The 26,957-nt window shown below is 35.8% G+C and overlaps 1 protein-coding gene across 4 annotated transcripts; it reads right to left on the bottom strand.

The window, feature by feature from the left end:
* Positions 1 to 26,931, bottom strand: APAF1 (apoptotic peptidase activating factor 1). 4 transcript variants are annotated; one of them, XM_010709407.3, is made up of 27 exons: positions 26,831 to 26,931; positions 26,265 to 26,435; positions 25,766 to 25,955; positions 23,333 to 23,530; positions 22,183 to 22,366; positions 20,554 to 20,666; positions 20,047 to 20,178; positions 19,430 to 19,668; positions 18,612 to 18,779; positions 17,860 to 17,991; positions 17,276 to 17,389; positions 16,504 to 16,682; positions 15,670 to 15,796; positions 13,730 to 13,855; positions 12,770 to 12,901; positions 11,543 to 11,668; positions 10,488 to 10,649; positions 10,086 to 10,214; positions 9,260 to 9,385; positions 8,314 to 8,433; positions 7,312 to 7,437; positions 6,327 to 6,452; positions 4,092 to 4,211; positions 3,645 to 3,770; positions 2,759 to 2,884; positions 2,164 to 2,310; positions 1 to 1,645 (listed from the first exon to the last, which is right to left on the bottom strand). In XM_010709407.3, exons 2-27 carry the CDS (start codon positions 26,400 to 26,402, stop codon positions 1,502 to 1,504), a joined length of 3,750 nt encoding a protein of 1,249 aa, XP_010707709.1. In that variant the 5' UTR covers positions 26,403 to 26,435; positions 26,831 to 26,931; the 3' UTR covers positions 1 to 1,501. The 4 variants fall into 4 exon arrangements, with proteins under 4 accessions (XP_010707709.1, XP_003202214.1, XP_019469516.1 ...); XM_003202166.4 differs by having other exon boundaries at positions 26,265 to 26,406; positions 26,831 to 26,925; XM_019613971.2 differs by lacking the exons at positions 1 to 1,645; positions 2,164 to 2,310; positions 2,759 to 2,884; ... (8 more) ...; positions 11,543 to 11,668; positions 12,770 to 12,901 and adding an exon at positions 15,039 to 15,130 and having other exon boundaries at positions 13,771 to 13,855.
* Positions 26,932 to 26,957: the final 26 nt, after the last annotated feature.

Raw genomic sequence — 26,957 nt, 5'->3', positions numbered from 1 at the left:
TTAAAATTCTTTCATATTGCCTGGATCATCTTTATTGAATGCTGTACATCCTCATAATACAAAACATTATTATTTTTTTCTATCAAATTTCTTCTCTTTGTATTTCTGCCAGCAGTACTCTCATTATACTGACCCGTATTCAATAGCACCTTAGAAACTGTGGAATTTCAAGTTAAAAAAGAGGAGAAAAAAAAAAACATCGATCGTCAAAAACAGGAAAATATTAAGAATGTGTATAAAATCTTCTGAAATGCACACAAAAAAGCTACTAAAAGTGAAAATTTCATTATTCTGTATCAGGTGATACACCCTTGTTAACGTACCTTTTACAATCAAGTACTTAGATGATGTGTTCTACTGCCAACTACAAAAAAATGAAAATCATGGCACTAATGTTTGTGCAGTCACTCTTCATAGTTAAAAGGCAGTTTACTAGAACAAGGCTTACTGGCATCTAAGAAAAACTGTTAACCAGTTGTTCACAAAAGATATGCCAAGTACAACTAGTACAAAACATCAAAGATTCCACCCTGTACAGAATCTATAAATAGATTATAAAAAACAAACTAATAAAAATCACATATTGCCACAGAAAGATCCTTGTACAAAGAACCCAATGTTAACAAAACTAACAATAAAATGTCTTCACAGTATAAACTGAATGCTAATTTTGAAACTAAAAAACACAAATTCACACCCTCTAATATTTTTCAATATAAACCTTTTAAAGCACTTCCAGTGTCAGTTTAGCTGGTTAGCTGTACCCATCATTTGAATGGACGTGAGGCACAACCTCTTCCACTTCAATTCCAATATCTCTTTAGATTTTGCCTTGAGAAAACAAGATTCAGGATGTTCCCCTTAATAAGAATAGCTCACATGCATTATTTCTCTCCTTATCATTTTATCTCCACAAGGTTAGAAGTGTGAAGATTCTTGGGGCAAGAGGGAAGCAATGCTACTGTAAACTGAACAGCCACTTGATTTGTTTTGAACTTCAAGCAGAAAGTATAGCTAGCTTCTTTTTTCAAATGGAGGATCTCCCTGTTTCTTTCCATTCTGTACTAAATGAAAAGCCTTCCATCACAGCAAAAAAAAATTGTATCTCACAGTTGTGTTCATAACAATAGAGCGTTTAGCCATCACCCCCTGCACAAAAAACATTACTGATCTGTTATGTTCCTATTATTTTTTCACTGCTGTTAATTATTAATTTCTCCTAATTTGAATAAATCTTAATAAAATTTCATTGTGAAATCGGAAGCAATATACTCAAGATGCAAATCAGGGGTTACGTATTATAATAATGCTTATCAAAAACAAGACTAAATGCAAGTTAATTCGCAAAAACATGCAGAAAAATACATAAATATGCATGAAAACATTGTGAATACAACACTGAAACATAATTCACAGCTTAACAAGAGATAAAAATTTAGCACAGTCTTGTCTCCAGCTCAAAAAATGAGCTCAATGATCTCTGCAGCGTTCAGCCCATTAATCACAACTTCCGTAATACATAAAGAATGCCAAGATTATCAACAGTCACGTAGACTTCAAAATTAGGAGACACGTGTATTGATTTGAGGTTTGTTCCATTCGTGTAGAAGGTTTGCAAGGATTCTCCAGTAGTTACATCCCACCACTATAAAATATAACCACACAGTTTAAGCGAGCAAGTATGTCTTTTCAAGGCAGAATATTCACTTTCAATTTTTTCATAAATAGAAATTCAGAACTTTGTTATCTTAAATAAGAAAATAAATGCAGTAGGACATAGAGCATTTTCATGTTCATTATGAATGCAGCTGCAGCTGAAATTGAGTGGATATTAAGGCAAACAGAAATGACTGGAATCCTTAATATTAAAGATGTTAAAGAGCTTTGTCAATAAAGATCTCAAGTTCCCAACTCTATCTTGAACTCCATGAACAAGAGCATATATGGAGTTCAAAAACAAACTCCATCTTAGAAATAAATATTCAAAGAGCTTTCAAATTGGAGAAGAAATGTGAAAACTGCCAGACAAACATAATGATGGAGTAGTCTTAAGTAAAAAATATCAGTCTTGTGTATTTTAAGTGGTTTGGGTTTTCCTGGAATTATCAGCATTTTGTGTTTTCATTAGGTATGTTAGACTTTTTTAATTACTTCAAGACTTACCTTAAGATAGCCTCCAGATGACACAAGCATTTTACTGTCAGGAGAAAACGAGAGGTCTGTTACCCAACCACCATGTGTTGGTTCTCCTTCATCCACAGTAACTGAGGAGCAGAAGTGAAGTAATTCACCTGTTAAAACGTCCCAAATCTGAGAGAAAGAAAACATTACGTGTGTAAGTAAATGTAAGGAAAGCTGAAATATATTTTTCTATATTAGAGGGAAAAAAGCCTTTTAAAATAATCATTCAATTGGAAGTGACAGAATAACCTGAAAAAAGCACTCCCCTCCTAGGACTGTATTATATAGAAAGGATTTAATCACTCATGGAATTTACAGTAGAATGATCAGCAAATTCTGTGAATCATAGTTCCGCAGCATTCATAAACCTACGGAACCCAGGAAAATAAATCTATCAGTATGGTTACAAATTACTGTCACCATGTATTAATGTGGCAAGGTATCTTGGCAGTCTTCAACTGATATTCACTACGATGCTAATTAAATAGACATGCAGAACACAAGCTATGAGAACTCCTCCGCATGTGAACTGACTATCAACTGAATTATAAAATAAACAACAAGGTTAAAGCAGTACCCTTATATCTCCTTTGTCATCTCCAGTGGCCAGTAATTTGTTATTAGGAGAGAAAGCAGAGCACCGCACACAGGCTTCATGACCTTTCAACTCATGAAGAGCAGATGAACTTTCAAAGCTCCATATCTACATGAAAAACACAGGAGAGTGAAAACAAGCTCAAAAACAATTATAACTTTATCTCTTCTTTCTAAAAAAAACATAAGCATTCAAAAGTACAAATTACTTCTTATATAAATTTGCTTAAAGGCTTCTTTCCTTATGCATGGACTACACTGTACGTACCCTGCTTTCACTTTCTGAATCACACAAGAATGCATTTGTTACAACTTACGGAATCAGGTGTATTTTTTCCTTGGAATATACTCTTTAAAGCAACTCATTCATTTATAAAGAACTTCACAAAATTGTCCCTAGGATTCATGGGTCAATTTAGAACAATATTTTAATAAAGCTAATGGTGCAGGCCCAGAATGTTTAGAAGTTTAGAGCCTTTTAGAGCCTTGCTTCTAAACAAAAATATTACCAACAACATGGATAATACTTTCATGTAAAGTTTCAGAATTTTTTCTTAACTTCGGTTTCCCAATTAGAACATTAGGCTATAATAAATCAATAGAGAGAACTAGACAAAACATTCTTTACAGACTTGTGCAGTGTGTGTTTTATTCATATAGAGGTCACCAGGACAGCCTGAAGTTATACCCAGATCAATTCTGAATGTACGTAAAAGCATTAGAAATGTGTTCACAGATATAGGAATTTTAATACTAGAAACAAAAAAGGATTAGTTAAATAATCACTAGTTATCTCATGATGAAAAATACAGCAAAAATATCAGGCCAAACAAGTTATCACAATTATTTTTGTACATAAAGTAACCAACCTTTGCAGTTTTGTCAGCAGAAGTAGATGAAAACCTACTACCATCAGGTGAGACAGCACAAGAAAGAACAGCACCTCTATGGCAAGCAAAATCTTTTTCTGTTATTCCAGTGGTGATATTCCAAACCTATGGAACAGAGTTAGCTTGTTTTTCCAGTATAATACTGTTTCAAAAAAAAGTTTTAAAACCTGCATCTGACTGATCAATAAAGGAAATAAAACTCATCTGCGTGGTACTAATATGGCAAACACTTTGCCAAAATACAACATAAATAAATAAATAAATATCACTAGAAATATAAAATGTTAATTTTTGTCTTAAGACAGCATAAATTTCCAGATCAGTTGAACCAGGTGAGTGTCCATACAACATACAGAGCTTACCAAATAGCTTTTCTTATTATAGAAAGTAAGATGTATTTTATATGATACACAGCCTTTTATTTACCTTAACTGTTCCATCGAATGACCAGGAAAGAAGTTTTGAATTTTCCAGAAATGCAAAGTCTTTGATTGCTTCCTTATGCCCTCTTAGAAACACACACTCGTTCAACTGCCAATTCCAGACCTAATTATAAAGATGGAATATATATATATATATACACACACACACAGACACACATATACACATATATATATATAAAAATGAGAAACATAACTTTAAAAGAATTAATTAACTGCTTAATTTTAAACCTGTAGGAATGATAAAAAGTCTTGATGGAGGTGGCAACTTATTAGAAAATATAATAGTTCAACCTCAGAGATAGTTTACTTTAAAGCATTAACCACTGCAAAATGTGAAAGCAAACTGTTTTCCTGTAATATACACAGAATCTGATTTTTTCTAAGTGAATTTGGTACTAAAACACTTGGCAGCCAAAGAAGTCAATAATGCCCTGGAGTGCATTAACAGCAGTAGCCAGTCAAGGGAAGCAATTGTTACACACTGCTTTGCACTGGTGCAGCCTCACCTTAAGCACTGTGTAAAGGTTAGCATATAAAACTAACTGAAAGCATCCAAAGAAGGGCAACACAGATGGTGAAGGGTCTATAGGGTAAGATATATGAGGAACAACTGAAGTCATTTGGTTTGTTCAACCTAGAGAAAAGGAGCCTACAGTTCCTCACAAGGGGAGCGGAGGGAAAGCACTTGTCTCTGCTTTCTGGCGACAGCGACAGGCCCAAGGGAACAGCATGGAGCTGTGTCAGGGGAGGGTCAGGTTGGGGATTAGGAAAACGTTCTTCACCAGAGGGTGGTTGGGCACTGGCACAAGTTCCCCAGAGCAGTGGGCACAGTCCCAAACTGTTCAAGGAGCAATGGACAATGCTCTCAGACAGGAGGTTTGAATTTTGGCTGGTCTTGTGTGGAGCCCAGAGCTGGATTCAATGATTCTTGTGGTTCCATCCAACTCAGGATATTCTATAATTCTATTAAAGTTGGCATAACTCACATTATAAATTTTTATGCTTATATGTAAGTAGATATATATTATATTTATAGTTTAATTTATATTTTTAAGCATATTTTTAACGAAGTGTCATTTCAGTTGGTGTTTTCATAGCAAAATGGCACTATTTTAATTGAACTCTTCACTGAAAATTGAATAAATGTCATTTCATCTTACAGAATCTATTAAACGTCAATATAATTTAAATGACAGTGATTTAATTGGTTTTCAAACAGGTTTTCTGCATCAAAGAAAGAACAGTAACGAGGCATTCAGATGACAACTGTGACCGCCCACTAGGGGGAGCAGAGGACCTAGGAAAAAACTGACGAGCTGACCAGCACCCACGTGAGTTTTCAAGGTTTTACTTCAAATCAGCTCAAGTTTGGTCATATTAACTGAATGACTTCAAAGCATGAATTCTAGTTTAGGAATCCTTTGTCTGCATGCCTGCACATGCTGTGCAGTGAAACCTGAAGTACCATACTAAAGTAAAAAAGACCACGACATTTACTTCAAAGTGCATTCCCTGATGAGCTAAAATGCTACACACACCATAATGCTTCTCTATAGCCAATCAATCTTGCCAAGAAGGAGAGCTTATTAATTTGAGACTGCGTTAGTACAACCATTCAACTTCTTGCAAATATCTGTGTTCAGCATTTTATTGGAGTCAGTAGACACAGCAGCCCACTCAGAGACAAGTCTTTCAATTCTATTCCCTTACACAATACTGACAAGTCCAAGGCCAGTGCTGAATTGCATCCCAAACTTTCATGATCAGGACTGTTATCTTCTAAGAAAATTAGTATTTCTTTTCATCCATCTGAAAGCAGTTAGTTCTATCATGCACAGCATTAGAACTGCCTAATATTCACCATCCTTGGGATATAAATAAAGGCTACAGTCTCTACAGCCCCTATCTGCCTCTATCTGGTGCTCTAACCTGCTGCACCCTATTTGAGGTCATCCAGAGAAAAAAAACAGTAACTTTTTATTTACAGTTTCATTGCAACAAATATTACTTGACGTTGCAACACTTGCAAATTAGATAAGCAGGAAAGCATAAATCAAAGCAATAAAAAATCAATTCAAAATGCATGGAACAAAGATGGTTCCACATGCAGGATATATAGTGGTCATTGACTGAGCTTACATTAGGTATAATAGGAAAGATGTTTTTAACTTATTTTTCCAAAAAGGTACAATATAATCTTTTAAAATATCCTCCAAACCTGTATGACTGCATCATGAGCACTTGAAATCAGAGTCTGACAATCAGTGGTAAATCGACAATGCTGCACAGATGTCTTGTAGGCCTCCTGGGATGTCAGAATTTTCCCATCCAACAACTGCAGTACCTTTACAATGAAAAATGCAATAACAGTATTTATTTTACATATTTTAGGGAAAGGAAGTTCAAATTCTCAACACAAATTCTCTTTAAATATGAAGAGACTGCAAATACATCATTCTCAGCCAATGGACTGAGTATTGTGTTCAGTTTGGGGCTCCCTGGTAAAAAAAAAAACAAAAAAACAGGGATCTCCTGGAAGGAGTGCAGTGGAGGGCCACAAAGATGATAAAAGGCCTGGAGCATATTCCCTGTGAGGAAATGTTGGGTGACCTGGGTCTGTTCAGCCTCGAGAAAAGAAGACTCAGAGGGGATCTGATCAACGTCTATAAATATCTAAGGTGTGGGAGGCAAGGGGATGAGACCAGACAATTCTCAGCGTTGCGGGGTGACAGGACAAGGGGAAATAGCCAGAAACATGGAGCATAGGAAGTTCTGCACCAATGTGCCTAAGAACTTCTTCACAGTAATGGTGACAGAGCACTGGAACAGGCTGCCCAGGGAGGCTGTGGAGTCCCCTTCTCTGGAGGCATTCAACACTCGCCTAGACACCAACCTGTGCAACCTGTTCTACGGGAGCCTGCACTGCAGGAGGGTTGGACTCAATGATCTCTAGAGGTCCCTTCCAGGCCCTACAATTCTGTGATTCTGTGATGGTGACAACAAAAAATTAGTCCTTGGTAAATTAAATGCAATGCTGCATTGTTAGTACTACCTTTAAATGACCATCATTTCAGTGTCACTAAAACAAAAATTTTTAAGTACTATACTAAAGAATATTATTGTAGAGAGTCATTAAAATGACACTTCTTTAAAAAGAAAATTGTTTTCCTATTATTTTCAAGATCAAGTTTAGGGTTTAATACCTTGATTTCTCCATTCTCCTGCCCAAATGCTGCAAATTTAAGATCTTCACTTAAGCAACAGCAGCAAATAAGGGATTCCTGAGGTTCTGTCTGCATGATAATGCTGTCTGTATTTCCATTAATGAGCTGCAAGATAGGAAATAAATTAATAAAATATTTTAAAATTTAAACTGAAATAAAACACAATAAAGAGCTAAGAACAGCAAGAGAAGAGTTTGTCAGTTTCTAAACTTTTGTTTATCTAGACCAGATACTTTCACAAATCAGTTGCTTTGAATGTCTGCATAACTATCACTGTAGAACATGGTCTGAACGGGACAAGTTTGCAGCCAGAAACACATCTCAGTCTCAGAAGGCTTTTAAAAGTTTGCATGATCACAGAAAACAGTAGGTCAATATGTTATTCTTGAATTTCAAAAGCCATATAGCGAGTTCTGAGCTCAAATCTACTTGCCAGTCAGAAACCCGTGCCAAATGGAGTGTAAGCATGACTTAAAGCTTAACAGCAGGTACAGTGCACCAACCTCAACCCAGTGTTGTCCTTACACCAATTCTGATGAGATCTTTAGAATACAGTGATTTACAAGAAATCTGTAAGTTAAAAATACCTACCAGTGTGATGCGTTTAAAATGATTGTATAGCACATCAAAAGGTGACTAGGAATGCATTGCTGGAAACTACAGATCACTAAGGGTAAAACATCACAGTCACAAGAGAAACTACCTTTAGAGATGTGATAGCAGATATAGTGCTGAATTACAGGACATGTGCTTAGCTACAATTTGACTTTTAAATCAATTTCTCTTCATGAGCAAAGATGAAAAATCTATTCTGTTACTAGGCAAAGTTCCTAGACTTAAAACTTTACAATATATTAAGAATCATCTGCTACGGATTTAACTGTTGAAAGTCATGAACAGGCAGTTATTTCACTGCTTTGTTTCCTATTGAGATTTACAGATAAATTCAAATATACTAATACATTGAGAAATACAGCTTACTTGAATATGCTTCTGATTGTAAATTGCTAAAATCATGACTTCACCATTGTGAAATACAACATCCAGTTCACTTTTTAGCACAGCATCAGAAGACTTGCACACCTTGTTTGTTTCCCAAATCTGTTGAAGAACGGAGAGTTCCATTAGTTTTAAAGGACAAGATAAAAAACTTGCTGACTACCTTTAAACCAAAGTCTTATAAAACCTGCAGTAACACTGACTTTAAAACAGTGAAAATTATCCTTCTGCAATTTTTATTTACTAGGCAAAGAAAGTTGTGCAATTGCTATAGCAATTCCAACTGATGAAACAAATAATTCTTTTTTCAGGCTGCCAGGCAGACATCTAAGTATTTGTTATCAGAACCATGAAGTCCACACTTCTCTGTTTCAAAGAAGAGTGTTAAAATTCTATTACAGTAAAAGCCAAGTATAGATTTCTATACTTAAATTCTTGAAATTCTGAAAGCAATTGAAGTTTTTTTAGCTTGGAGAGAAGGAAATGTTACGTTCATACATTGTAGGTCTATTTTCACAGTTTTTAATGAGGCATTACAACTATATGAATCTGTCCCAAATATCCTAGATATCCAAATATCTAACAGTGAAAGGTATATCAACACTAGCTTACAAAAGGACCATCAAAACGCTTCCCAGTTTTTAATTTAGATAAAATCTAAAAATTACCACTACTCTTGAACTACCACTGGATCTAAAAATTATTTATCTATACAGTAAATAAAGAAAATAGGCAGCTCATTCTACTGTATATAGAAATAACTTTATATGTTTACATAATACAAAGCTCACTACTTACTATAACCATAATGCTAAATACTTTGTGGTATATATGAATATATAATTTTATAAGAACAATTTTAACAAAGAATTTAGTTTTATAGGCACACAGTATCAGCTTTAAAAAAAAAAAGAAAGAGTAATCTTACCCGTATTGTCTGGTCCTCAGAAGATGTGAGAAATAAAGATCCATCTGAGGAAAATGTCACGCAGTGAACCCAGCTCATGTGTCCCCTGCAATCTGCTACTTTTGATAAGGATTTAATATTCCATAACTGCAGCAGAAACATGAAAGAACTCAAATGAATTTAGATTGTATTTCAAGCAAAACTGAAAAGAAGTATACTTAAGTACTATCTTTACTAGCATTTTCTCAGTTCTCACTCTAAAACTGTCATATAAAAAGAACTGTACCTGTTGATGACAATTTGATGGTCAGTGACATGGAACAGAAGCCTCTTTGACAACGATAACTTTAAAAGATGTGAGAGGAATTACAAAAAAAAAACCTCGCTCATTAGGAAAATACAAACTGAGCTGACCAAGTAGTTGACAAAAAAAAAAAAGAAAACAAAGAAAAAAACAGAAAACCCAAATACTTGTACATGCTTAGTTAGCCATGATAGTCCCAAAGTTATTTCAGCTGTTGTATTCCTCACAAACTGCCACATACTGCAGCAGCATACAGGAGAAGATATTTTGTCTCCCTGTTTTGAGCTAAGTGATGGGAAGGTATATAATCCAAAGACTGACAATAATCACATCATCACATGATAACTTCAAATAAATACAGTGGCCTAGTGGTGTTATACAAAACAGAGTTCTGCTTTCTAAGAAGGATGTCTAACCTGAAAACACTATTTCCCAATTCCTATTTTACATCTTCTTTTACCTCTCCCTACACAAAACCATGACAAATGCAACACTTTCAATTACTCCTTCCTGGTATACTGTAGCAATAAAGAAATCACTTACCTCAACAGAACAATGAGACAAAGCAACTGCTACTAACTCATCCCCAGCACAGAAGTCACAATATTGGATTGTACTGTGATGACTTATGATGACTTGTGTTACCAGATTACACGTTGTAACATCAAAAAGCTGTGAAGGCAATTACAATATTTAGCACACAGCTGGAATGACTTCACCACAGACACAGTTTATATACTCAATAATACACATTTTTTAATTTAGAAGGTATTTCTCTCATTCATCATGCTTATCATCTGCCTATTTTTTACTAAACACACACTTAAAACAGGCACTTTCTGTCTGAAACATCTGGGTAGCTTATAATTTAATAATTATTCATAAATTCTACTCAGATAGCAACATAACTTCACCTCTAGAGAATTATTAACATGAGATACTTACCAAAAGCTTATTTTTGGCTACCACCAAAATTGTATCACTACTTCTGGACCAGGAGCAACATTTTACTAAAACCTCCACATCATCTTGCTGCTCATCTGCATTCCTGAAGAATTCTTTTATCTCAATAGTTTTCAGTTCATTTGCTGATCGCACATCCCAAAGCTTCAAGAAAAAATAAAGGAAATTCATGAAACCTCTCTTTACAGAAAACAACAGGGGAAAACCACTTCCCAATCTCTTTTAGGGAAGAAAGTGATGAAAACAACAAACAAGCAAGCATAGATGGCTGTCTTAACTTCTACTTAACAACAGAATAAAGAAAAAAATAACATCTGCTCTGCAACTCTGTTAAATAAAGTCCACTCACAACAAGAAATCTGGTACATTGGATACAAGTAGTTTGCACCTATTTCGTTGAGGCACGTGCCAGAGAGCTACTGAATATTTCTGTTTCCTCTCCCACAATTTTTCTTCTGAATGACAACAGATACTACAGCCTCACTTTCCTGATATAGCAGCTCCATAAAAAGGTATTAGTGTTTTAAGAATTGCAGTACTGAAGTAGCATAGTTCTTTTGCAGCCAAAGGCAATAAAAAACGATGCTAGTGTTCTAAGCAAAAACATAACTACCTCAGTACACAAATCGCTTTTACTGCTTACGGCTATTGCTGATTCCATTTCAGATGATAGACCTTTTAACTATTCTAGAAGCTTTTTTTGTCTGTTGTTTTCATTATTATTTTTGTTTAAACAAATTTAAAACACCCCTCCATGTCAGTTCTCTTAACTATATACTTTTTTTTTTTTTTAATGGTGAAAAGGACTCAAAATGAGACTCAGTAGGACTTATTTAAAACTGTAGCCACTCAGTTCTCCTTCTGGAGCTGAACTGAGCTTTTCCAAGTCTTGCATTAAAAGTGGGAACAATACTCAACTGTTTCAGGGTTTAATTCATGAAAGCCGACTACACAAATACAAAATTATCTCACTCATGTTTTGTATTTCATACCCTCAAAAATCATTAAAACAGGCAGTTGATATAAAAAATGTGTACCTTCACTGTTCCATCTGTTGAGCAGCTAGCAATATAGTCATCATTTGGTGAAAATCTACAGTGACTGACAGCGTTTACATGACCAAACATCGTATTCCTACAATACTTATCCTTCAGATTCCAAAGCTGCATGAGAAATAAATATATAAATACCATTACATCCATGAATTATTCACAGACTGTTCAGGTTCTTCACAAAACCATGGCGACAACCAAATTCTCACAAATGTTTCTTAGTTTTACCCATATGCTTACAGACTTGAAGCTGTGTCTGAGGTTCCCCCACAATTTACTTCCATATGCTAGCTTGCATGAAAACCATTCTTGTAACTATTATACAACACTTTCTGTACAATGAATACAAGAACCACAAATAGCACACAGTTACCAAAGGTTTCTACAGACTGAGGATTAAACTTCATCTAGCCTCTTTCCTTCCTTTCAACCTCTACTTTCTAGGCCTACAGTGCATACTGCCTTTCTGTTACCAGATTTTTCAATTGACTGCTCAGGGAGAACTCAAAGCAGGAACCTGTACAGTGTTCTCAAAAAAAAAATCAGGCCTTTCTGATTTTTATTTTACTGTTCTATTCTATTACCGGATATACTGTGAATTTGCTGTGAAATTACACCCTTACCCACAGCTAGATCTTCCTTTATTCTTCTATTTCCTCCCCTTTCCTCAGATATTTCAGTTACATGGCTTCTGCTCTGAGGCACATACTGCCTCATAATCTGAATACAACCAGATGGCTAACCTGACAAATCTTTTGTTTTGATTACTGTTATTTTGTTGGCTTCCACTTTCATTTCTTTATTATGCCCAATAAATTTAATAAGAAAATACATCTGCTCCACTTACGTTAATCATTCATGTTATCATTTGGCATCCAGTTTTGTATTGTTTGTGGCTGTTGTTTGTTTTGTTTGTTTGCTTATTTTCCTGCTTCACTGGTTTTTAATCACGTATTCCACTCCCAGGCTCTCCCACCCCCAATCCATCCCCTAGAAGTCTTTACCTTTGTGCCTAGCCAAATTGCTTACTTTTCATTGTAAGTATAAACATTCCTTCTGTTCTGCCCTGGCAATATTCTTCATCTGTTTCTGTCTCTCTTTTACCAGGCTTATTATAAACCTCAATTTACAGGGTTTGAAACATATTTCTACAACAATAACTACTCTGTTTTGATTATTCCCATACTGCTTATCACAGTCTTTTCAACTTACTTTGATGAAAGTGTCATCTGAGCAGGTGGCTAAAAGATACTGACTCCTGCTGTTATTGAACTGGCAGCAATTGACCTGCTCTGTGTGTTCTTCATATACGTACAAACACTTGCCTGTTCTTGAATTCCAGATCTAGATAGAGTTGAAGGATAAAAATCAGTTTTAAATAAATTCAATGTACTTAATAAAAAAATGAAATCTGTAAACCATTTAGGAATACAAATAAAGCCCTAAAAATGCTCTTAATAGCATATCAAAAATGCTTGGAAGAGAAAGGGAAAACATATATCTATTTTATATCTATTAACACACAGCTATAATTTCAGATTGTTTCTACTAAAGTAGAGCAGAGATGCAGATACATATATATTTCAAAACAAGAACTGGAACATGGTATTTACAGTCAAAGGTTCTTATAACAAGGTGTCTGCAACCAAATAAAACCAACTTACTCTCGTCAAAATTCAGTTTCAGGCTACTATTAATTAAACAAAATTTCACAGCTAGTTTTGAACAATTTAAATATCAAGTGGATGAGGGGGATCATAGTTTAGATTAAAATCTGAGAAAGATTAGAATATCATCAGATTTTGTTGCAGTTCTGAAGAATTAAAAACAACAAATTTCTCTCAGAAAATGCTATATAAAAAAAAACATTTATGCATATATTAATTTTATGTTACAAACAAGACTGGACTCATGCATTGTGATCTACATAAAAAGAATCATCTGATAATACAAATAAAATAAGTTGTATGCATGATGTTAACATAAGATGCTAAATGTAACAAGTAGGAGATATTTTGCTTTTAAAGTAATGAATTATCCACATAAGGTTTAAGACAGTTAATAAGAACCCTTAGTCTTAAGAATCTGCTCTCCCTGAGTTGGTTAAAATTGAAATCTGAATTATGATGCAGCAAATCAAACACACAAAAAGTCCACTCTCCGTTTCCTTACCTTCACTTTTTTATCAGCTGAACAAGTAGCTACGTATTTATCATCTGCAGAAAAAGTGCAGCAAAGTATTTCATCATCATGAGCACTTATCTCCAGCAATCTCTCTCCACTTTCTGCTTTAAACACCTGAAGAAATATAGTGAGGAATGAAATCTTCTAGCTGGCATACAATTTCAAAACATCCTACACAAATAAAGGATTGCTTTCTCACAAAGAGCTCCCTTAGCTAAGCTCTTCAGAAAACTGCTTGCATTTTGAAAGGTTTATAATTTGAAGGAAAGTAATACGAGAACACTTAATTTGAACTTCAAATCTATAAAGGTGATAGAAATTATTATGGAAAGAAATACTGAAAACTAATTTAAAAAATCTGTATGCATTGCATGTTTCATTAATGACTTTGTATAACCTTTAAGCCTAAGCCTACCACATGAAACTTTTGTATTCCTTGAGGCTAAATACATGTACTTTCTTATTCTACTTTACTTCAACACGCAATAACTTATTAACAATAACTGCACTGTTATTACAAGTACAAATTCCAGGTTGATATATACGATATTCTTCTGTTGAAAGGAAGAATTTTAGCAGCAATTGATCATTAAATAAACAATCTTCAGCTGTTCTAACAAATCACAATTTTCTCTTTGCAGCAACATTCAAGATGCTACAGCTGTGAAATTCCTATTTCTCCTACCTTTTTTCATCAAACAATGACATAGTTGGTATTTGTTCAAATAAAAGCAGCAAAGCAAAAGGAAACCTACATCTACTGTAAATTCTGCAGAACATCTGCTCTTAATCTAGCAATCATTTTTTCTGATTCCACTAAAACGGGAGAGTTAGTCTTAAAATCTGAAAACATTAGTTTTATTTTGATGTCACTGTTAGGAAAAACATGACTACATTTGAAGTTAAACAATGAAAAATGATTGTTAATTTTCCTATTATTTCTTCTAGTTTAGGTTCTGGAAAAAAAGAAAAAAAATCTATTTTTGTGATAGAAAGTCAAGAGAAAAACAAGAAATCAGCAGTCCCGGTAATGAAGCCATGAAGTACAGAAGCCCAGCACAGTAACTTCAGCACAGCATAAAACTAGCATATCCACCAAGCATCTCCTTAAGTGGGTGGATGCCATGACCATAACAGTGTAGAAGCCAGCAAATAAAAGAAAGTAACAAACACCACCACATTAAATAGCCAAATGAACAGCAACTAAGGACCATTAATACTTTTACTTTAGTACTGAACTTAGCAAGCATCCAAAACAATACCAAAGGCTTGCAAAAAAGTTGTTCTTTACCCTTACCTTTGGCTGTCTGGAATATGGATACTTTACCAGGTTAGGAGCTGGCTGATTGCTAGTTTTCTTGAGAGCTGTCTGGTTTCCCTCCAGGCAGACTGCTGGCAAATTTTTATTAGTCACTTTCCTCTCTGTCTCCCCATATTCACTTTGTACCTTTTTCCAGCCTACGACTTCCACGGCTCATTTTTCTGCCCAGATTTCTTTACTTTGCATGAGAAAATTTAGCAACTTGCACCAAACATCCATTAAAACCCTATGGAAAATGTAAACCACTGACTAACATATCTCACTAACTAACACGTCTCATTGTTTTTCAGTACTGTAGATGGGAAATACAATTTCTGCAAACAAATGTGAAACATGCTGGGATGCACTACTTAAGCCTTAAGCTTTTCGTATCATTAAAAGGTATCTCATATTCATTTACATGGTATCATAGTATAGTTATTGAACTACAAAACAATACTTACTAGCCTAAACGTGTTTATGTAACACCCTTTCAATCTCTTGTGGCCATTATACTCTAGATCTCTAATATCTTCACAGCAAAAGGAAAGCAACAGCACCACTAACAAACGTTATCAAAACAGTACACAGCATTACACTTCACTCATGCATAGGTAGCTATTTTTACCTGAAGTGTTTTATCAGCTCCGCATGATGCTATTCTTTGTCTATCCCTAGAAAAGCAGGCATGGTAAACTGCATCTCTATGCGGACGAACAACCAGACGAGAAAGGTTTTTCAAGGATTTTTTATTTCTGCAGGAGAAGATAGCTCAATTTGAGAGGAGTATGGTTTCTATGATTTCCTAGCATTTTTTATCATTCAAAATTCTCTTTAAAAAGATAATAGTTGTTCATCTACCTTGTGCAGCAGGCTTTCAGCCTGCACGCAAAATAAGGGAAACCAATTCCTATATTCACTTAGAATTTATGTTGCCCTCCAACAGCTAAGAGCTTAGAGACCAAGAATGCTACTATGTGCATAAGAAACCAACACGCTACCTCATGTGCACAGCCATTGCACAGCAAAACAATCTTCCTAATAATGTCTTAATGAGCTGGTATCTGTCAAGTCCAAATAGACCTCCTTCTGAAGCTGTGATCTGCTATGTGCTCTCTTTCAAGTTTGCATTACACACATAACATCTGCCCTACAATTCTCACCTTTCTAAAAAATTATATAGAGAAGTTTCAAAATACCATATTTTCACCTTTGTGTAGATACTTAAAATGAATGTTCATTGAGAAGTAAATATATTTCTTCATTTCTATGAAATTATTACTAATTTGTAGCTTTACATGTCCAGTTTTTCTTTCATTAGTTCCTGAAAATTATTTCACTTTCTTTTCCCATGAAAAACACAGCACTTCTTATATTACCCATTACTGTGTTCAGTTGTATATGTGACAATTTTATTAAATCAAGGGATAAACATATCAGCAAATGGATTACTGCTACTTACATCCATTCCAAGTAAAACGTTCCCATTTCTCTTTGAGCCCGCAGCTTGGCTTGTTGGTACACCTCTGATGTCTCTGGTTGGCAAAGACCCAGCTGGGTAATGTCAGGAAAAGGCTGTCGTCCAAGAAGGTGCCCATTCAAAGACAAAAATTCCTGAAAATTCTCACGTATGATGCTATCCTATGTACAGAGTAGATAATGTTTGGTAAGTAGTGAAGTGGATATGTTTTCTAAGTGCCCTCTGTTTTTTAATTTTCTATACAGGCAGTATTCTTACAGAAGCATTTAGTCCTCCTTAGTTCTATTAGCAAGTACATATCATAGACTGAACTATTTTGCTATTTTATTCAGAAAAAGTGTATTATCCTTACTTTTCAAATAAGGATATTGGAAGCAATGATTTACTCAGTGAGCAGTGATTTACTCAATGAGCAGTCAATGTTAAATATCAGTAAGACTATTCCAAGAGGCTAACAAGATTCTAAACCTCCCAAGAAAGGGAGTACCATCTGCACCCACCATTAATTATCACAGAACCACAGATTCTCACCACTGAGTTCCATAATTAATGCTGGGATCTATACTGAAGTTAACTAAAACTATAGTTTTTGAATTCTTCATTTTTCCCTTCACTCCAAGGTGAACTTAAACTTAGGACTACCCTAACATTTCATTTTTATACTTCCTATGGATCCCAAACACATGCATAAATAAAACGCACTAAAAGATGAAAAACATATTTGGAACTGACTGATCATTTACCTTTTACATACCTTTTGATCCAGGACTGAACTATACTCTACATATTCATGAATTAGATGTGCAGGCCCTACCAATTCTGTTTTAGCTTTAATCCAATCTAGAGAAAACATAAGATCACGGAGTTCCTACAGGAAATACAAAAAAGTTCAGAGCATGAATTCCACAACTGAATCTACTTAAGGGAAAAATAAAAAAGCATAAATATATCTTAATACAATTCACTCCAGTTCACTCATCAATCTACTTGAGTACTCTAAACAAATCAATTTAATTTTATCATACAACACAGTAAGCCTGGATTTCCAAAAAAGCTTAGGAAGACTTTTTACCACGTCTTCCTCAAGAGAAAAAGAAAAACAAAAGGCATTATATGAAATCTTCTTACAAACTGATTGAAAATACAAGAGACATAGAGTAGAAATGAAGTTGTTTTCATAACAGTGATTATCAGTAGAGCCCCGAAAGGACTTTATGTTCAGTGTTTGCCTATCTGCCCAAAGGCCTGGGAAAAGACAACTCTGAGAGGGAAAAAATGGCCTGGAGGGGAAGGGCAGTGGGTCAAGAAGAGAAACAGATGAACCCAGTCAGAACTCACCTTCTGCATGTTGGCACCAGCCATGTGATATGCTAGAAAGTTATACCAGTACATGCAGTCTTCTTGAGATAGCACAGGCACATGAAGCTTGTAATACCTCTTGTACTGATTTACTATGTTTTTATGTAGTTCCTGCAATGAGAACCAAAACACACCTCCAGTTAATACTACAAAAAGGTGTGGACTGATTTTAATATTAAACATTTATTATTATTATTCCTCCATGTAAGATGTCAACAAATTAAATATGAAAAACTTATCTTAAGAAACTGTAATTTAAATTATGTTGAAGACATTCTACCAGAAACTCCCTGGATATTAAAGATAGAAAAGCAAGTTGCTAATCTTCCTTTTTAGACTGAGAAAAGCTATCAGGTCACTCTTTACATTAAACACGCATAGCCAGTAACAAAAATGAACCTTTACATACACAGATACAAAGCAAACAATTGGCCTCTTCTGCCTATCTATCTTTTTTTGCCCTCTCCTTCAGAAACAGATCCAGATGACCCTTAAAGGGTCAACCCAAATCATTCTATGATTCTAATAGTTCCTTAGCCCCATATGGAATTATCATTAAATCACTTCTCATTTTCAAGTTAAAAATGTTTTTAGCCAGCATTAAATTTAACTGCATTGTGGGCCTATTATATAAAGCTACTTTGGATACTTTTTTAAATAGGAATGTTTTCTGAAGAAAGCCCAGCTGTGTAGAATAAGGTTAGATGTAAGCAAATAAGCCAGAACTCTACCTGAAGCTGGTTGCGATTCTGTTCTGTAAGAAAGTCAAGTTGAAGATCATGCAAATAATAATGAAATGAATTCCCATTCCGATCACAGAACAATAATGATTTGTTAACAAATTCCTGCAGTATATCTTCAACTTCTTCAGTTTCCATATCCCAAAGAATACAGAGCACCTAAAAAAGCAGAAAAGATCATCAGAACTAAGGAAAAAACAAAACTGTAGGAATGCCATAAAAGACTAACAATTAACTGAAAAAGAAAACATGGTAGAAACGTTCCCATTTGCAAAAGATATCTATGCTCTGTGAGTAACTCAGTAAGTTCAATATCAAGCTATGCAAATATATAGATAGACAGATAATAGATACATACGAGATAGATAATACAAGATACCCCTTTATTTGTCTATTTTTACTGACTCCTGGTGATCATATATTTTTCATTAAAAAAATTCCCTAACAGTTTTTAAGCCTTCAGATAGTTCTGTTACAACCTAATGTAAGAGCTACTCATGGAACATACATTAAATTAACATTATGAAGATATTAATCCAGTTACAATTTTTTAGCTTTGTTACTGGCAATAAGAGGTATGATATAATAACGGACCCAAACCACCAATTATTATTAAGTTGCATATAATATTAGTTATATATCATAATTTCAAATTTTACTACTTCTTTAAAGTTATTATGTATCACTAAAAATCATAGAATACCCAGAGTTGGAGGGAACCTACAAGAACCACTGAGTCTAATTTATAAAAAATATTGTAATAATAATAAACAAAATAAGCTATGAGATTTCTGAGTTGCTGTTATTACCTTAGTAGGCACTTTAACATCTTTAGGGAGGATGGAGAGGTCTTTATAGTAATCTTTTAAATCATTACTCAGTTGCTCTACACTTATGGACATTGCTTCATCAAGGGCTTCATAGTCGTAAGATGAAGATTTTCTTATTCTTTTAAATTGCTTATTCTGCAACTGTTTCAGATAGTATTCCCAGCGACTAGGGAAATCTCGTAGTAATGCACCTATCAAGGATATCACAAGAGGAGAACCTGAAGGAAGAAAGTAAATTAATCTTACAGAGTCTGAAGGAACACAATTCAATAGTTTAGTCTAGTGGTTGAATGAATAAATCAGGAAATTTTCTTAATTAAATTCTTGAGGTGCCCCAATTTTCCTATCAGTATCAGACTGTGTAAAAAGTCAGTCTCCTCCCAGTCTATAAGCTCCCTTCATGTACCAGAAAGCCACAATGAGATCAACCCAGAGCCTTCTCTTCTCCAGGCTGAACAAGCCCAGCTCTCAAAACCTCCCCTCCTAAGGGAGGTTCTCCAACCCTCTGATCATCAAATGTTCCCTCCTCTTTCTGTAAGTCAAAATCCAGAAGAAAAAAATATACTGAGTGGTTTAAAAAGTGGCAAGTATCATACCTTTGCATTCCCTTATAATGCAGTTAGCTTGTTCTGGCAGTTCGGATATTTTCATATTCACAAACAGGGCTAAAACTTCCAGTCCTTTCTCATGCGTTAGTCCACTTTCCACATGAATCTCATATTTATTGCCTGTACATGGGGGAAAAATAAAAAGAATTTTTAAAATGCTATGGAACTTGAGAGAATTTTCTGAGAAAAATTTGGAGCAGGGGATCCAGCTCAGAGACTACTTCCTATGTAGAGATAATCAGTTTCAACACAGCAGCATCAGACAAGCTAATTTACTGAAGAGTGCAATGATTCTCAATATAGACATATACACAGGACAACATACAACATGTATTTCATGGAAAAGCATAGTTTTACAGAGTAGAATGCTAAAACTTTGTCATTTGTGCATAACTTGACAGACATGGATTCTATCTAATTCTTTTAAAAGCTCACAAAACCACTTTGCATACATGTACATCCATGATTTGTAATGTAGATGGGATCATTCCTTACCAGACACAGCATCTGTCACACTCCTGTCCCTGCTGGTGATAAGAACCTGACAATGATTATCAAATGCTTTTAACACCCAGGAATCCCAAATATCATCCAGGACCAAAAGAGACCTAGTACAAGAAAAGATACTTCATATTTCAGATATCATATTAGCAATAAGATATAGTATTTCACCTTAATAATGAAAGAACATTTTCAGAATTAATTAAGTAGTACAATTTCAATTTTCTTCCACTAATACAAGAAACATTTTAAGAGGACATTAAACTCTGTGTCAGAAAGCTGAATGCAAGTTTCTCCAAGAACAAACTAGTGAAGTTTGGTTCATACTTGAACTGCATTAACCTAATGCAACACATTCAATTTGTTCTTACAGCATTCTGACATCTCTAACTGGGCGGGATGCAGCACAGGCTGTAGCTTCTTCCAAGCTTGTGTAAGTAATCTGGCGAGTTTGCAAGAGAAAAAAGTATATTTCCCTTCAATCATTCTGTATATCTCTTTTCTCCACTGGAGGCACCTACTTGGATTTCTCGTCTTTATCAGTCAATTTCCCATGGGCCTGGCAATATTTTTTAAATCTTTTCTATGCAAGGAAGACTTTTTTCTCTTACAAAAATGCCAGTACTCTTCTAGCCTACACTGTCTGTAAAGAACATAACACTGGAGTATTATTCCTGAGATATCTCACTCGTGTTTAGTTTAGTACAGATTTTCCCAGGGCCTAATGAAATCTCCAAAAATAACAAAAGCTACTGTTCAAACATGAAAAAAAGCTGTGCAGTGACCAAGACTTCGTTTGATCAAACAATTCAACTTGAAAGCAACTGCCTTCTTGGCCATAATTGATCATACCTTGAAAACTTGCTTTCACCTTGGCAACTCCAAAGCAAACACTTTAAAAATACATTAACTGCTCTCCAGTGATGCACAGCCTTCCGCTGCTGTATCATCCTTTTAAATGTATTTAAAACATTTTAAGTACACAGTAAGAATACTAGAAGTTAGAGTAATGCTTATTTCCAACTATTTGTTCTCAACTTTCAGTTTTCAATGACTAATAATTTTTCATGTGAAGGTGACTCCTGCACAGCTGGTTATCGTATATATACGTATGTATATATATGTATATATGTGTGTGTGTGTGTGTGTGTGTGTGTGTGTAATATATATATTTTTAGCAAAAATATAATAATCTGACAAATATATCCAGAACAAGCCTACAATGCATCCCTTATGTTACTCCATTAAAAACATCTACTTAAGGAAAAAATTTTACTCATATATTACATACCTGATTTAACCATCCATTTACCTTTCAGCCTTTTTACACTTCTCTGAATCTATTTTCTCTTTTCCCATAAGGAAGCAATTTAGAAAATATTAACAGTAGTCCCTATGTAAGCACCAAAATTCTTGAAGTACTGCTAGCTTTAACTTGACTATCACTTCTAAATTATCTACATTAAAAGAGAAAAAGGGAAAGCAAAAAGTGAAAGTTAGGATGTTCACTTCTGATCTTTTTTTTAATTAAGAAACAGAAATACAGTAAAAACGGTAATAACAGATGTTTTAGATTATTAGACTGTAGAGTAAAAGAATAGCATAGCATTTTACCAACATCACCTCGGGTATTTGCGCAGCATCAGCAAACGAAGACGGTCTTTGGCCTCCTCGATATTAAGTGGTGGTCTCTGTGAAAGAGTAGAGTCATGCTCTAATCTACTACAAAGATTCTGTAGTTTTATGAGGAGTCCTGCTTTGTCCTGTTTTCCCACAGAGATCCAGTGAACTCCTCCTGGAAAATAACCTGACAGGAACAGCAATGTTAATCACGCTTTACGTTTAAAATTAGAAGTATTTATAGCAGCTTAGAATAGCAATCAATCATACAGTTTCAATTCAAATATAAACTGTAAAGTCTATTGCAAACCAACCTTAAAACTCTACCACAGGAAGACAATTCTACAAGCTTACTGCCTTCTATTTTAAAAGGAACAGCCCCTGTAAGGCAAGTTCCCAAAGCTCACATTGCTGTCCCTCCTTTCTACTTGTTTTCCTTGACAAGCCCTTTCCTTCTCTGACTCAGCATTCACTTTTTCACTTCACAGGAGTTCAGGGCTTGGGATACAAAATTATCACAAAACATTTAGCAAGAAGGCATTTAGAAGTGCCATCTGCAGCAGCCATATTCTCTAAACCTCAGACATGCTTTCTAATATCTCAGCCTCACTTTCTGCTCCAAACATCCTATACAGAAAAACATCAGTAAATGATTTAATTTATGATCTACTGTGAGCTAAAATGAGAGAATGAGAGTAGTATAACCACACCACAAATGTCTGACATTACTAAAACCTACACTATAATCTGAGCAAGATTTTTTAAATTCATATAGCATAGGTAAAAGTCTGAAGAACTGACAAGCAACACCCAAAAAAGAATAAAGACTAAAAACAATTATTTTATATTTTGTTCTGCTAAAAATAACAAATTCAAGTTACCTAAGGATGCATCTACTCTCATAAATCAAAGCAGGTTCCAAGGTAAAAAGCTGTTAAGAATCTTTTTCTGTAAATTAGTAAAATACGCAGTGGTCCCAGAGCACTAAACAGTTCTGAAAACTGTAACTTGCAAGCAATATTTCAAAAGCACCGAAGGAATTTATCATGCTAAACACAAAATTAATTTCAAGATGACATAAGATCCATATACATTCAATGCATAGATATTTTTAGTAATTTTTATTAGAACATTGATGTTTTTATAAAAGTACCTTCCAAGAGCTGGTGATCCCTTAAAGCTTCTGCTGTTAAAACGGTCTTTCCACAACCTGCCATTCCATAAACTGTCACCCAGCCTGGATCACTTCCTAAGCTGCACAGTTTCTGTTTAATAGCATCTACCAGCTTTGGCCGAGTGACAAACACAACTGGTCTCTGTGGTACACCTCCTTCGCAGAGAGTTGTCTTAACTGAAGTTAAAAACAAGAAACACGAAAAGAAGAAGTGATTTCTAAACATTACACCTCTTCAAAACAAAACAAACAATTCACCCCCAAGAATCCTTCCCCCAGCTCGTTTCCCACACAAATGCTCTAAGGACTACTGGACTAACCATGCCATAATCAGTAGGTAACAGCTTCCCATCTACAGCAGCACCCCAGTTGGTAACTACATTTTCTGCAAGCTGGACCTAGTTACATCAATCCCAAGAACTATTACTACTCCCAACCACTGAGCCACTTTCTCAGCCAGAGGTTACTGCCCCAAGGATACAGCAGAGAAGGAAGCACGCGGAGTAAAGCTTCTACTCTGTGGTTAACAACACAGCATTGCTGTCCAAGCCAGGCTTCTCTTTACTTAAGCTAAAACAGGTGGACTTGCAATAGGGCACCTGAAGCATAACAAGATAGTAAATGTGCACCTGCTCTCTCCATTGCAGGTCACACAGTAGACAGCTGGCCGTTGTGCCATTTTTTTGGAAGTGTTATTCAGGTGTTCTAAATACCATGTCTCTATGAGGTTGCACCTCGAGTACTGCATTCAGTTTTGGGCCCCTCACTACATGAAAGACATGGAGGCCCTGCAGCATGTCCAGAGAAGGGCAGTGACACTGTGAAGGGTTGGGAGCACAAGTCTTATGGGAAATGGCTGAGGGAACTGGGATTGTTTGGTCTGGAGAGGAGGAGGCTTAGAGGAGACCTTACTGCTCTCTACAACAACCTGAAAGGACATTGTAGTGAGGTGGTAGTCAGCCTCTTCTCTCTCAGGTAACAGTGATAGGACAAGAGGAAATGGCCTCAAGCTGTGCACAGGAGGTTCATGTTGGATATTAGGAAAAAATTTCTTCTCTGAAAGAGTGTTGCTGCAGTGACACACGCTGCCCAAGGAGGTGGTAGAACTGCCGTCCCTGGAGATGTTCAAGAGCCATGTGGATGTGACACTAATTGACATGATTAGGGGGCAGGCAGGGAAACAGGTGACAGCTAGACCAGATGATCTTAGTGGTCTTTTCCAACCTTAATGATTCTATGATTCTCATACTAGACAGTGCCAAAAAATATACTGTAAGATTCAGCTGTCATTTAGTCATATGCAGTAGGACAGTTCATCCCACTAAAAACTACTGATTTATTTCATATAAATCAAAGAAGACAACTTCCGTAAAGTTTAAGATCTTACTGAAAGGTAAGCAAGAGATCTGGTGGAGAAATAAGCATGCAATTAGGTAGATTAACATTTGGCATGCATTGCTGAGAGTTGTAGACTACTCTAAATGAGAAGTGTCTGAATTTTGAAGGCTGAAGCCTTTTATGTAAAATGTACTTTCTTTATTATATACTAGAGCTAGTCCAAAAGTAACACCTCCTATTTTATCATGTTGGCTTACGCCATCAGAGGCAGATATTGGGAAGGCTCAATCTCTACTGCCATACCACCACTATTCCATTACATTTTGTAGCTGTACAACAGATGGCAGCAGAGGGGCAGTCTGACAAAGCGGCATCTGACACAGAATTGCGTATCAAACAAAGGTGTGGAATTGAACATCTCCACATTGGAAAAAAATGCACCCATTGACATTCACTGACACTTGTTGAGTGTTGACTGAGACGAAACAGTGGATGTGAGTACAATAAAGCAGTGTGTGGTGTGTTTCAGTAGCAGTGACAGTGTGTCACTTCCTCTGGTGCAGTTTGTTATAAGTACAGCATTTCAGGCTCTCACCCATCACCGGTGAAAATGCATAGCTAATGGTGGTGACTGCTGTAAGACAGTGTTCTGTAGATGAGTGCTTGCTCAATCAGATAGTATTACAGAGCTCTTCAAATCTGTTGTATTTTCCATGGAAATAAAGAGAAGGCATTATTTTTAAGAGCAACCTACATAAACTTAAGCCTTTCTTCCGTTTACAAAAAAAAAAAGTTACAATTTAGAGAAAACCAGGAGTTTCAGATTTCCAGTCTTTTAAAATACACATTACCAAGCAATGAACATTTTCAAGATGACCTATGAAAGCCATAACCATCTTCTCCTATCATATGAAATACAGAACTACCGACTATTGTGCTACCAAAACAAGTAAATAAGCTCATTGTTTACTTCCTTTTTGGTGGAACAAGTACTACAGCTAGTCACTTAGCAATGAATAAAAACCACAGCTTCTCTTTCCCTTCAGAAACTGAGATTGCTGCAGTTGCACTAACCATATGAAGTCATCTCATCCATAGTGTTCTTTCCATTCCCAGAGAAGAAGACAGGAATGCCATCCTGAAGAAGTGCAGCAAGATCTCGGTACCCTTCATGAAGCAGTGCATTATAAAAAGATCTATACGCATTATTGTCTTTCTTAAGAAGAGTATCTATTAGCATAGCTGCTCGCTCCTTCTGTGTATTCTAGAACAAACATTAAAATAGGTATTACACAAAGCTAAGAGAAACTATCTAATCAGCTTTATAAAACACCTAATCTATTGCTCTGCAAGTTATTTATCTCGTTTATTGCTACGGATATAGATTTCAGTTTGAGCAAAACCTCAGCTCAACCTTATGAACTGCAATAATAACCACATCTTAAGCGCTTGGTTAAGCATTTGCAATGTAGTAATGATTGACAGCAATAATTTTTAGAAAGGACCATAAAACACATGAGCAACCTGGAAAGATTAAAAAAAAAAAATCAAAAAAGAAACCAGATGATTCTACCTGTTGTTTCACTTTCTCCTCCTCCTGCAATGTCAGGACTTGGTCAGAAACCATACAATCCATAATGTAAGAGGTTTTGATGTCTTTCTCCAGTGCCTGACGATGCCTAATTAAACACGTTCTACTCTTCGCATCCATATTTCTTTAGGGTGGGGGAAAAACAGAGTCAAGCTGGAACCAAAACAAAACTTATATGTACAAAGAAAGCTGTTTTAAATAATCTTATGCTTTCTAACTTAGAGTCAGTTGAGCAGCTGTAAATAGAGCTAATCTTTAGGCAAGTTGATGTTATAAATTGTAGGAATCTAAAAGAACTCATTGTGCTTCACTTCTGTCCTGGTGAAAAGACGTTCTCCCTGCATCTCATAAAAGCAAGCAACAACAATAAAACGGTCTGAAGGTGGTGAAAGCCACTCTTCCCCCAAGCCTTTCCAGTTATAACAACGCTCCCTTCTCGCCGCGGGGGAAACGAAACAGAAAGCGCAGCGCCCGCAGCCGCCACCGCCCCGCGCCTACAGTTCGACCCGCAGCCCTTCCCGCCCCGCGCGCCCCCTCAGCGCCGTTACCTGCCGAGGAGGAGCCGTTCTCCGGCTCTCAGCTCTCGCCTCCCTCCGAGGAGAAGCAGCAACCACACGCACACACCACACCCGGCACTTCCTCCTTCCGGGCCCGGGGGTGGGGAAAATCAACCCG

This window comes from Meleagris gallopavo, chromosome 1 (assembly GCF_000146605.3).
Source record: "Meleagris gallopavo isolate NT-WF06-2002-E0010 breed Aviagen turkey brand Nicholas breeding stock chromosome 1, Turkey_5.1, whole genome shotgun sequence".
In the NCBI taxonomy this organism is placed as follows: domain Eukaryota; kingdom Metazoa; phylum Chordata; class Aves; order Galliformes; family Phasianidae; genus Meleagris; species Meleagris gallopavo.
Note: the sequence above shows the minus strand (reverse complement) of the source record. Positions and strands in the feature narration are given on the sequence as shown.